This window comes from Petaurus breviceps, unplaced genomic scaffold (assembly GCF_028583685.1).
Source record: "Petaurus breviceps papuanus isolate PSGF00001 unplaced genomic scaffold, PetGlider_PUasm1.0 112, whole genome shotgun sequence".
Lineage (NCBI taxonomy): Eukaryota > Metazoa > Chordata > Mammalia > Diprotodontia > Petauridae > Petaurus > Petaurus breviceps.
Genome location: NW_027185601.1, coordinates 162,690 through 174,985, shown reverse-complemented (window position 1 = coordinate 174,985; position 12,296 = coordinate 162,690). Strand labels below are relative to the sequence as shown.

General features: G+C 37.2%; 1 protein-coding gene across 1 annotated transcript; it reads left to right on the top strand.

The window, feature by feature from the left end:
- The first annotated feature begins 10,603 nt into the window (after positions 1-10,603).
- On the top strand, positions 10,604-12,024 carry LOC138157269 (claudin-6-like). Its single transcript, XM_069082820.1, has one exon. It carries the CDS (start codon positions 10,666-10,668, stop codon positions 11,332-11,334), a length of 669 nt encoding a protein of 222 aa, XP_068938921.1. The 5' UTR covers positions 10,604-10,665; the 3' UTR covers positions 11,335-12,024.
- Positions 12,025-12,296: the final 272 nt, after the last annotated feature.

Sequence of the window (12,296 nt, the reverse complement as noted above, 5' to 3'; positions counted from 1 at the left end):
AGCCAGAGGTCTTAGCCCCAAGGAGGCCTGACCAGCCACTGGCTGGAGGGACTTCAGATCACCAGCAGCTGTGGCAGTTTCCAGAATTATCAACACAGATACTAAGGACAAAGTGAGAGGTCAATGCAGTGTGAACTTTGGGACCCAGTAGTTGGGAGTGCATAAGATCATCTCCTGAAAAAGATCCCAAAAAGAAAATTCATAGGAATATTATAGCCAGTTTCTGGAATTCCAAGATCAAGGAGAAAATATCACAAGCAGCCAGGAAGAAACAATTTGAATATTGTGGAAACACAATCAGGATAACATAGGATCTGGCAGCTTCTACACTGAGGAATGGAATGGTTTGGAATATGATATTCCAAAGGGCAAAGGAGCTGGGATTAAAACCAAGAATCACCTACCCAGCAAAACTGAGTGTCATGTTTCAGGGGAAAATATGGTCATTCAGTGGAATAGAAGACTTTCAAGCATTCTTGATGAAAAAACCAGAGTTGAGTAGAAAATTTGACATTCAGATGCAAGAAGCAAGAGAAGCATGAGAAGGTAAACAGGGAAAATAAATCAAAAGGGACTTATCAAAGTTGAACTATTTACATTCCTACATGGAAAAACAATAATTGTGACTTATGAAACTTTTCTCAGTGTGAGAATAATTGAAGGGAATAGAAATGTGTGTACATATATATACATATATATGTATACACACACACATATATATATACACATACATATATGTCTATATAGGAGGGTATATGGGTGTATGAATACATATGTGAATGTGGGTATGCACATGTACAGGTATACATAGATAGAGGGCACAGGGCCAATTTAATGGGAAGGGATGATACTTAAAAGGTAAAAATAAGAGGTGAGAGAGAAATATAATGAGAGGAGATGCAGAGAGACAGAATGGGGTAAACTATCTCATATAGAAGAGGCAAGGGAAAATGGTTACAATGGAGGGGAAGAAAAGGAAGGCAAAATGGAATGGGTCAACCTTATTCTCATTGAATTTTGCTCAGGGAGGGAATGACATACACACTAAATAGGGTATCTCACCCTACAGGAGAATACGGGGGAAGGGGATGAAGGGTGGGGGGGGTAATGAAAGGGAGGGCAGGTTAGAGGGAAGGAAGTTGGAAGCACCCACTTTTGAAAAGGGACAGGATCAGAAGAGAGAATAGAACAAATGGGAGATGGGATAGGAGGCAGGGAAATATAGTCAGTCTTTCACAATATATCTATTATGGAAATATTTTGTATAGCTACACATGTACAAATTATATTGGATTGCTAATCTTCCCCAGTAAGTGTGGGTGACAAGGGAGGAAGGGAATGAATCTGGAATTCAAAGTTTTAAAATCAAATGCTTAATATATATATATATATATACATACTATTATGAATATTATTTTACATGTAACTGGGAAATAAGATATACAGGCACTGTGGCATAGAGAATCCACCATGCCCTACTTGAAAGTCAGAGGGGGTATGGGAGAGGATATGGCAGAGAGCAGATTGGAGGAGGGGATATCAAGTGGGATCGCTATTTTGTGATGGTGGGTAGGGGAAAAACAGGGAAAAAATTTGTAACAATATCTTACAGAAATGAATGAAGTAAAACAGAAGTTAATAAAGTATTTGAGTAAAAAAAAACTAGAAAAATAAAAAACAAACAAAAAAAAGAGTCAGGATGAAAAAGGCTATCCACATCTAAAGAAAGAATTATGGAGTCTGAATGCAGATTGAAGCAAACTACTTGCTGTCTCACTTGTTTTGTTTTATTTTGTTCCTTCCTTCTCGTTGTTCATTCCATTTGTTATAATCCTTCTTTACAACTTGACTAATGTTTAATGTGAAGGGATTTTTAAAACTACATCAGATTACATGCCGCCATAGTGGGGAGGAGGAAGGAGAGGGAGGGGAAGAAAATTTGTAAGTCAAAAACTTGTGGAACTGAATGTTGTAAACTAAAAGCAAATAAATAAAATTAAAAAAAAAAAAAGAAAGTTAGCAAACAGATTATGTTTCCATCTTAGAGGGGAAAAAAAGAAATAAATCAATCAATTAATATTTATAATATACAACACCAAACAATATTTTATACCTTCCCTTAAAGCAATGAATTAGCTATCTTTTCCCCATTCCCCCAAGATGAATGGAAAATGAACTGAAACAAAACTGTTTTAAAACTGTGATCCAGTTTGTGTGAATATGATCAAGTCATTTCACCAATTCATAAATGGGAAATGATTTATGGAACACTTTACTGTTGGTCAGAAATCGATTCATCCTCACAATTTATTTTATTTGTTGTACTTCGATCTCCAGTGCCTAAGTACAGTACCTAGCATATGGTAGGTACTTAAAATGTTCATTGATTGATTTGTTCATTTTCTATAGTTCCAAGAATACAAAGCATGGCAAAATGTTGAATCTTTTCCAGTAGTCATGAAATAATAGGTGGCTGAGTTATTCAGTGCCAAAATCAAATATTCTGCTATCGTAGAATAACATTAACATATTAAGGAAATACTAGCATACTCTAGTCTCTTGGGACTTGTAGTGTTTTCTACAAGTACTCCATTGCACTCATAAAGTCCAATTTATTTTTGCCTACAATTTTTTTTTCAAATTTTTCAAATTCTTCAAATTTTAAACATGAGCTCATCCTTGGTCTCCAATAAATCAAGAAGCATTTACAGTTAGGTCACAATTACTGGGAATAATTAATCCCCTGAATTGGCCATATGCATTTAAATTTATCCGTATTCAAAGTTCTAATGAAGCAAAATATGTTCATTGTTTCTAGCTGAATATGCAGTGAGAATTCAAAATATAGGGTCACTTCAGGGAATTCATTATTTTCACAGTTCAGGATTTAGATGTATAAAGCACCTACTATATGCCAAGAACTATGCTGTGTTGGCACTATTCCAATTGTGTATTACTTTCCCCATTTATGTCTTGTATATTTATTGCTGTTACTCCTCCCTATAAGAGGCATACTTCAATACAGTGCAAATTTCCTGTAGCCCATTCCTATATTTATATATTGGTTGAGTGTATTTTTTTTAATTCTGTCTGTTCATGCTAGCAGGTCTCTTTGCTTTTATAAGGCTAGAGGCTAGGAACATAGTAAATTCAGTTCTCCTAATATAATCTTGTAGCAAAGTACTGAAAGTAATTAACTGTTCAAAAATGATTTTTGATGATGATGATTTTGAAAACATTCTGAGGATTATGATGAAAAAGTAGGTTCATTATTGTTTCAAAGAATGGTAGTATTGGGGAACGAAATATTCATATGACTATGTTCTTGTTCTTTTCTGCAAATGTAAATTGATAGTACATTTACTTTTTTTTATCTCACATATTCTGATACCAATTTCAAACATTTTAAAAGTTTTTTTAACTTTATTAACTGTACTTTGTGAAAAAAGACTCAAAGAATCCTACCTTTTTTCCTTTCCATTGAGACAACTAAGCTGTTAAATTTTAATTACATTTTCTCAGTATAAACTTCATGAATCTCACACCTCTGGATTTTAATAAACCTTGCTAACACGTACAGTACATTGCCTCAGCTGAAAAAAAAAAAACAACCATATAATAACCATGTGCTTTCCAGGAGGTCCAGTTACTTTGTACTTTGCTGAATTCCATTTGAAGGTTTATGGTAATAAGAATTCCTACTGCCCCTTAATACTTCAGTTCTTCACTTTCCATAGGTAAGTGGCACCTCAGAAGTGACTTTGCTTCTATTTTCTCCTCCACGTTAAAGATTTTAAAACAATGGGAACTCTCATTGCAGTGATAATTGTGGCACTTTTGTTATTGTTCAGTCATTTTTAATTGAGTCTGACTCCTTGTGACCCTATTTGGGGTTTTCTTGCCAAAGATACTGGAGTGGCTTGGCATTTCCTTCTTCAGCTCATTTTATAGATGAGGAAATTGAGGCAAACAGGGTTATGCGACTTATCCAGGGTTACACAGCTAGTAAGTGTCTGAGGCCAGATTTGAACTCAGGAAGTTGATTCTTCCTGACTCCAGGCCTGATACTATCCATTCTACTACCATATCCATTTTCCAGGTTCTTTCAGGGCTATCTGAATGTTAATAGAACCCAAATGTGTGTAGTATTCAAGTAGAATGATAGAAGTCTTCTTCTATAAATATTTGTAGTATTAATGCAAAATAACAGGAGGCTTATTCTACAATAAACTATAAACTATTCTATACAAAAAACCTATTGACATTCAGGTAACCCTATAGGAACCTAGGATATAGGGTTGCTTAGTATCACTTTTAGCCATGCTGATGAAAACAGATTGTAAAACCAGACAGGCATTTCAGATAAGGTCCTGTGACTGAATCAACCCACAAGATTGATTATCTACTAAATACTATTCAATGTAGATACAAAGACAGTATAATATTTTTTCAAACTATTCAGCTAGAAACAATGAGCATATTTCACCTAATTAGAACTTTGAATAATGCAAATTTAAATGTATGTGGCCAATTCAGGGGATTCATTATTCCCAGTAATTGTGACCTAACTGTAAATGCTTCTTGATTTATTAGAGACCAAGGATGAGCTTATGTTTAAAATTTGAAGAATTTGAAAAATTTGAAAAGATTATTGTTAATCAAGGACAACATAAGTGCATACGTAAATATATTCCATTACCCATCTCAATGCCTTTTTCCAAAGTATCCCCCGTATCTAAAATTAACTCACTTCCTACTCACTTCCACATCTTAGGACCCCTGGTTTCCTTCTCAAGTTAGCCTCTGGCTCCTCAAAGTCACTAGAACCCTTTCTCCCAAAACTACCTTCTAGTCATTTTCTGTTTATCATATATACTAATAAATGTATGTGCTCTACCCCCCCCCCCCGAATGGAAACTCCATGAACACAGGGATTTGCTTACTTTTGTCTGTATCTCTCTAGTGAATAGCATAGTGCCTGGTGCAAAAAAATAGGTACTTAATAAATACTTGTTGGTTGATAATAAAGAATCTATGTCACATATGTGTATTGTTTTATACATGTGTATATATACTTAAATAACATCCATGTATATATATGAGTACAGTTATGTTGTTGTTTTCAGTCATTTTAGTCATGTATAATTCTTTGTGACCCCATTTGGGTTTTTTTTGGCAAAAATACTTAAGTAATTTACCATTCCCTTCTCTAGCACATTTCACTAATAAGGAAACTAAAGAAAACAAGATTAAGTGACTTGCCTCAGGTCACACTGCTAGTAAGAGTCTGAGGCTAGATTTGAACTCAGGGCTTCTTGATACATACATAAATAATGAAGGGATAGTAGTTATTGGGGAGATCAGAACAGCTTCAATGTAAGAGGTAACACTTGAGTTGAGTTTGGGCAGCTGATGAGAAATTGCATTTCAAACAGAGGGAATGGCATGTAAAAAGGTCCAAGAGGTGGGGAAGGGATAAAGACAAGGATGTAAGCCATTTTCCTAGATTGTATGAAGGGAAGTAATGGATAATAAGCAGAGAAGTTGGATTGAAAAGCTAGCCCACACATTGGAATGGATGGGTACCAACTCAACAAATTCCCAAATAAGCTAGCTTCCCATTCTGTGTGTACACACACACACACACACACACACACACACACACACACATTTCATTCATAGTTTCTTCCAAGATTATTTTGTCATTTAAAATAATCTCAGTAAAAAATAGACTGAGGTCTTAATGGTATTCCATTGTTTTTCCTTGGTTTCTCTCATTTACCAGTTGCGTGTAGAAACAATAACAAAGTATAAAAGTCTGATTTATGAGGTTATACACTATTGGCCATTTTGTGGTTAATGAGGAAATGTCACTTTCTGAGTCACATAATCAAATTAGAAGTAGAAACATGAACAGAAAATGAAAAACTTGAATTTTTAAGGATTTCTTATTCTTTAACTCTAGGAATCTAAGAAAAGAAAGATATAACCTACCATGGCACTGAATTGAGTAATAGTAATGGCATTTTGCTACTTTGTTACTTATTTGTTGAGGAATATTTTTTACTGCCTGTTATAGCCATGTTTTGCAATATGATTTAGCTGATAATTAATGATAATTTAGCATACTGATATGTGATTCTATCTAGCAGGACAAATTACTATAATTCTTTATACATTTAGCATTCAAAGTAAGATATTCTGCCTTTCAACAGTGTTCTTTCCACTAAGCAGTGATTCCAAGCATGTAGCTCTAAGAGGAATCAGGTGTCTTCCAGTTGAAACTTTCATTTTACAAATGAGAAGTTTTCTGCCCAAGGTCCTGGAGCTAGTAAGGAGAGGGCAGTGGCTCCCTGTGATGTCTAAAAATAAATATAAAATTCTTTCTTTGACTGTGAAAGACCTTCACAACCTGACATTGCTACCTTTTTAATCTTATGCTTAACTTCCTGCCAATGGTGACTCTACACATGACATTCTAAGTTCTGACTCCATGACTTTTCATTGAAAGTCCCCCCCATATCTAGAGTGCTCTCCCTACTCTCCTCTCCTCTGCCTCCTAACTCTTGCTAAGTTTGAATTCCAATTTCCTTTTCTGCAAGAGGAAGACAAAGAAAAATTAAGTCATTCACCCAAGGTTACACAAATTAGTAGAAGCATGAGGACAAAAGTACAAGTCATTTGACTCCTTGACTGGTGAACTTTCTGTTACATCACATTGTTTCCCTGGGTACTTTAATAATTCCCCTAAAAATAATTTTGTGTTTGTTTAAAATTGTTCAATAATAATAATAATAACAGAAATAACTTGCATTTATATAGAACTTTAAGATTCACAAACTGTTAAATAAATAGTATTTCATGTTTTCTTCACAACTCAGCCTTTAACTATTTAAAGAATCATTGAACCTCAATTTTCTCATTTTTAAAATAGGAGACTTGAATTAGTTATCTTTTAATCGTCTATACATCTCTGAATTATAAGAATTAAGGTCTTTGCTATGGGTCCGGCCCAAATGATCTAGTACCAAAGATCAAATTATGAAATATGAGACTTATTTTAGTCTAGGATATTTTCTCTAAGGTACCTTATTGTTCTTCTGCATCTAACTATACAGTTTTTATACCTTAATATAGGGCCAATTTTTGCAAAGGTACAATATGCTACAGAGAATAAAGGTATATTCCTATTCAATTCTCTCCACATACTTATCATATCTAGCTTATCTAAGATTCTATTCATCTCCCTGACTTCTTTCTTATTTATTTTTTGGTTAGTTTTATCTAGCTGTGAGAGGGAAAGATTGAAGTTTCCTACTATGACAGTTTTGCTATTTCCACCCATAATTCATTTATCTTTTCCTTTAAAAATTTGAATACTATCTGTGTGATACATATCACTTTAATATTGATATTATTCATTATTTATGGTACATTTTATCATAATGTAGTTTCCCCATTTATCTCTTTGAACTAAATTTGTTTTAGCTTTAACTTTTCTAAGATAATGATTGCTACCCCTGCTTTTTTTTTTGCATCACCAGAAGCATATTTAATTATATTCCAGCCTTTTTATTTTTTTTACTAAGTGTGTATCTCTCATTTTAAAATATATTTCTTCTAAACAACATATTGCTGGATTCTGGTTTGTTTGTTTTTAATTCATTTTGCTATCCATTTCCATTTTATGGGTGAGTTCATCCTGTTCACATTCAATAACTAATTGTACATTTCCCTCCATCATATTTTCCTCACTGTTTATCATTTTGTCCATTTCCTTTCACCCTATTCTTCCTTTAAAATCTAATTTACTTATAACTACTGCTTCCCTAATTCACACCCCTATTAAGAATTCCATCCTTATCTTGTTCCCTTACCCTCCTATTTCTTGATCTGTAAACCCTTCTAGGAATCCCTCCCTTATTCTATTCCCTCACCATCCTATGTCTTTGTGAGTTAAATAGACTTGTATACTCTTCTAGATTTATATGTTTTCCTTACTTAACCCAGTTCTGATGAAAATAAGGTTCTAGCACTCTCTACCAGCTCTCCACCACCTCCTGCCTTCCATTATAGCAATTCTTTCATTCACATCTCATTTGTATGAGATAATTGCTTGATTTTACCTCTCAATTTCATTTTTTTAGGATGATCCCATCATACTCAACTCTACCCCAAGCTTTCCATCTGCTTATGCTCTTTCAAACTACCCAAGGAATGAAAATAATCTTAGGAGTTACAGATAACATTTTTACATATAGTAAGAAATAGTTTGGCCTCATTAAATTCCTTATAATTGGTCTTTAATATTTACCTTCTTATGTTTCACCTCATTCTTGTAGGTTAAATTTTCTATTAGTTCTGGTATTTTTGTCACAAATACCTGAAAGACTTTTAATATATTATTTTTTTCCATTCAGGATTACACTAAGCTTTTATGGTAAGTCATTCTTGGTTGCAAATACATATTTTTTGCTCTTGGGTGTACAATATTTAAGCTTTTTGGTCTCTTAATGCACAAGCTGCTGGATCTTGTAATATCCTAACTGTAGCTGCACTGTATTTAAATTTTTTTTCCTACTTGTTTATAGGATTACCTCCTTGACCAGGGAGTTTTGAAAGTTTGCTATAATGTTTCTGAGAGATTTCATCTTGGGATATCTTTCAGGAGGTGGTTGGTGGATTATTTTTTCTATTTTACCCCATCATTTTACTTAATAACTTTTTGAAGTATCACATCTAGACATTTTTTAGCCTAACTTTCAGTTTATTCAAGAATTCTTGGGGGGTGGAGTCAAGATGGCTGAGTAGAAACAGGTCTTTCGAAGGGCTCCAGCTTCCACCTTCTCCAATTCATGTAAAAGGTGACTCAGAAGAAACTTTTGAACTATATAACACACAAAATGTCACAGAGAAGCTAACCTCCCACTGATGAGAGACCAGCAGACTGGCAGGAAGTAGCCAGTGCATTGCTCTGGGAGCCAAGCTCAGCACTGCTGGAGCCAGAGGTTTTAGCCTCAGGGCAGGCCTGACCTTCACTGGCTGGAGGGACTTCAGATCACCAGAACCTGTGGCAATTTCAAGAATTATAAACACAGAGATGCTAAAGACAAAGTGAGAGGCCAGTGCAGTGTGGACTTTAGGATCCAGTAGTTCAGAAGTGTGGTGGACCTTTGCCCCCCAGGGCGAGAAGCAGCAGAGGTGCAGCGGCCGTGCAGCCACAGCCACTTAGTAGCTTCAGCTCCTAGCCTGCAGGTTGTAGGGGGACCAAACAACCAGTCTGAGGGGTAATCACTCTTGCTTTGACCTACTTGGATCTGGATTGCTGTCTAAGGTGGAGGTACTGGGGTTTGTGACCATCTTGCCAATGCATGTGGAGGTTTCACAGAGGGCACCCAACTAATACCTTCAGCAGCTGAGGAAACCCCAGCAATTGGGAAGAAGTTCCCCTGTCTGGTAGCAGAGTCCTACTGTGGCAAAAAGCTCAAAAGTCAAGTAATTGAGTGGCAACATCAGCAAGCCAGGGAAGCAAAGCAAGCAGAGCAACTCAACTTTACACTCCTATTTTGGGGACGAAAGCAAAGGATCAAAGCATGGAACAGGGGGAAGAAAATAAAGTCATAACTTCTGCAGCAAAAGCTTTCAAGAAAAATACATGCTGGTTGCATGCCATAGAGGAGCTTAATAAGGATTTTGAAAGCCAAATAAGAGAAGTGGAGGAAAAATTGGGAAGAGAAATGAGAATGATGCAAGAAAATTATGAAATGGGAGTCTGAGTGACGAAAATAACTCCTTAAAAAACAGACTAACTCAAATGGCAAAAGAGGCTAAAAAAGGCAATGAGTAGAAGAATGCCTTAAAAAGCCAAATTTGCCGATGGAAAAAGAATCTCAAAAGCTCACTGAGGAGAATCATTCCTTCAGAATTAGATTGGAACAAATAGAAGCTAATGACTTTATGAGAAATCAAGATGCTGTTAAACAGATCCAAACAAATGAAAGAATAGAAGGCAATGTGAAATATCTCATGGGAAAAACTACTGACCTGGAAAATAGATCCAGGAGAGATCATTTAAAAATTATTGGACTACCTGAAAGCCATGATCAAAGAAAGAACCTAGAAATCATCCTCCAAGAAATTCTCAAGGAAAACTGCCCTGATGTTTTAGAACCAGAAGGCAAAATAGAGGTTGAAAGAATCCACTGATCACTCCCTGGAAAAGACCCCAAAAAGAAAACTCCTAGGAAAATTATAGCCAGGTTCCAAAATCCACATGATACTTAAAAGGTGATATCAAGAGGTGAGAGAGGAATATAATGAGAGGAAAGGGAGAGAGACAGAATGGAGTAAACTATCTCATATAGGAGGCAAGGGATAATGTTTACAATGGAGGGGAAGAACAGGAAGGCAAAAGGAAATGGGTTAAACTTATTCTCATTGAATTTGGCTCAGGGAGGGAATGACATATACACTAAATAGAGTATCTCATCCTACAGGAGAGTAGGGGGGAAGGGGATGAGAGGGGGAATGTTAGAAGGGAGGGTAGGCTAGGATGGAGGGAAGTTGGAAGCACCCACTTTTGAAAAGGGACAGGATCGATACTCTACCCTGATCTCTGGCTGCACTGGTTCGTTTCCTAGGCAGGTCTTCCCTAAGCTTCCAACCATGGCTTCTGCTGGCCTTCAGATCCTGGGTATCATCCTTTCAGTACTGGGCTGGATATCAGGTCTAGTGTCCTGTGCCATGCCCATGTGGAAGATCACAGCCTTCATCGGCAATAACATCGTAGTGGCCCAGGTGGTGTGGGAAGGCCTCTGGATGGCTTGTGTGGTCCAGAGCACTGGCCAGATGCAATGCAAGGTGTATGATTCCATGCTGGCTCTGCCTCATGATGTCCAAGCATCGAGGGCCCTCATGGTCATCGCTCTGCTTTTGGCCCTGGTGGGCCTGCTGATCTATCTTGCTGGGGCCAAGTGTACCACGTGTATAGAAGACGAGGAACCAAAAGCCTGGCTGGTCCTGACTTCAGGGATCATTTTCCTCATCTCAGCAGTCCTGGTCCTGATCCCTGTGTGCTGGACTGCCCACGAGATCATCAGGAATTTCTACAACCCCCTGGTGGCTGATGCTCAGAAAAGGGAATTGGGGCATAGCCTCTACATGGGCTGGGCAGCTGCAAGCCTTTTTATATTAGGTGGGTCTTTACTGTGCTGCACTTGCCCCTCTGGCGGCTCAAGGGGCACAAGCCATTACATGGCCCGATACTCTGCTTCTGCCCCTCCCCCAGGAGGCTCCCGAGGTCCTTCTGAATACCCAACCAAAAATTATGTGTGAATCCAGAAAGGGGGGAGGGGAGGCAACAAATGACTCCCTTAGGTAAGGGAGTCCTCTTTCCCCTCCTTCCCTCTCAAGATGAAGTTACAGGTGACCCCTATCAGTCTTGAGAGTTTTAGGTTTTTTTTGTTTTGTTTTTTTAACCCCTTGGACGACTGAGCCAAGAAGATGACTCCACATCCCTTCCTGGTCTTTTACTGCTGCTACTGATGCAAAGTCTTCCAGACATCATTGGATAAGGAGCTACAGAGACGCTGGCCAAGAGCTCCAGCACCTTTTCCTGGAAACCACAAAGATCTATGCTATTTCTCTGGAAATGCTAGAACCCTCTTTGGTTGTGGGACTGAATTCTAACCTTGTCAAGTGCAGAGTTCTTTAATGTAGTGCTTCATCCTTGGCCATCCCCAGACCCCAGGGAAACAGGACCACCAAGATTCCACTAGCCTTTCTTGGTTTCCATGGGAACTGAGGTAGCTACTATGATTCTCCTGGACTCCCAGAAGGCAGGAAGTCATCTTCCTGCTGGCTCATGTATCCTGCTTTTAATATACTCTTTCTAATCCAGGATCCAGCAAACACCTCTCCCCACCCTCCTACTATGCTGCTGCCTTCCCTCCCTGTCTCTTTTTGTGGAGTTTCCATGGTTGGAGATTTTTAGAGAATAAAATGTGTCTTGCTAAAAAAAAAAAAGGGGGACAGGACCAAAGCAAAGAGAAGAACAAGTGGGAAGTGGGATAGGAGGGAGGGAAATATAGTCAGTCTTTTACAATATATCCACTATGGAAATGTTTTGCATAGTTACACATGTACAACCTGTACTGAAATGCTTATCTTCCTAGTAAGGATGGGTGACAAGGGAGGAAAGGAATGAATCTGGAATTCAAAGTTTTAAAATCAAATGTTTAAAAAAAAATATATATATATATACTATTATTAATATTATTTTACATGTAACTGAGAAA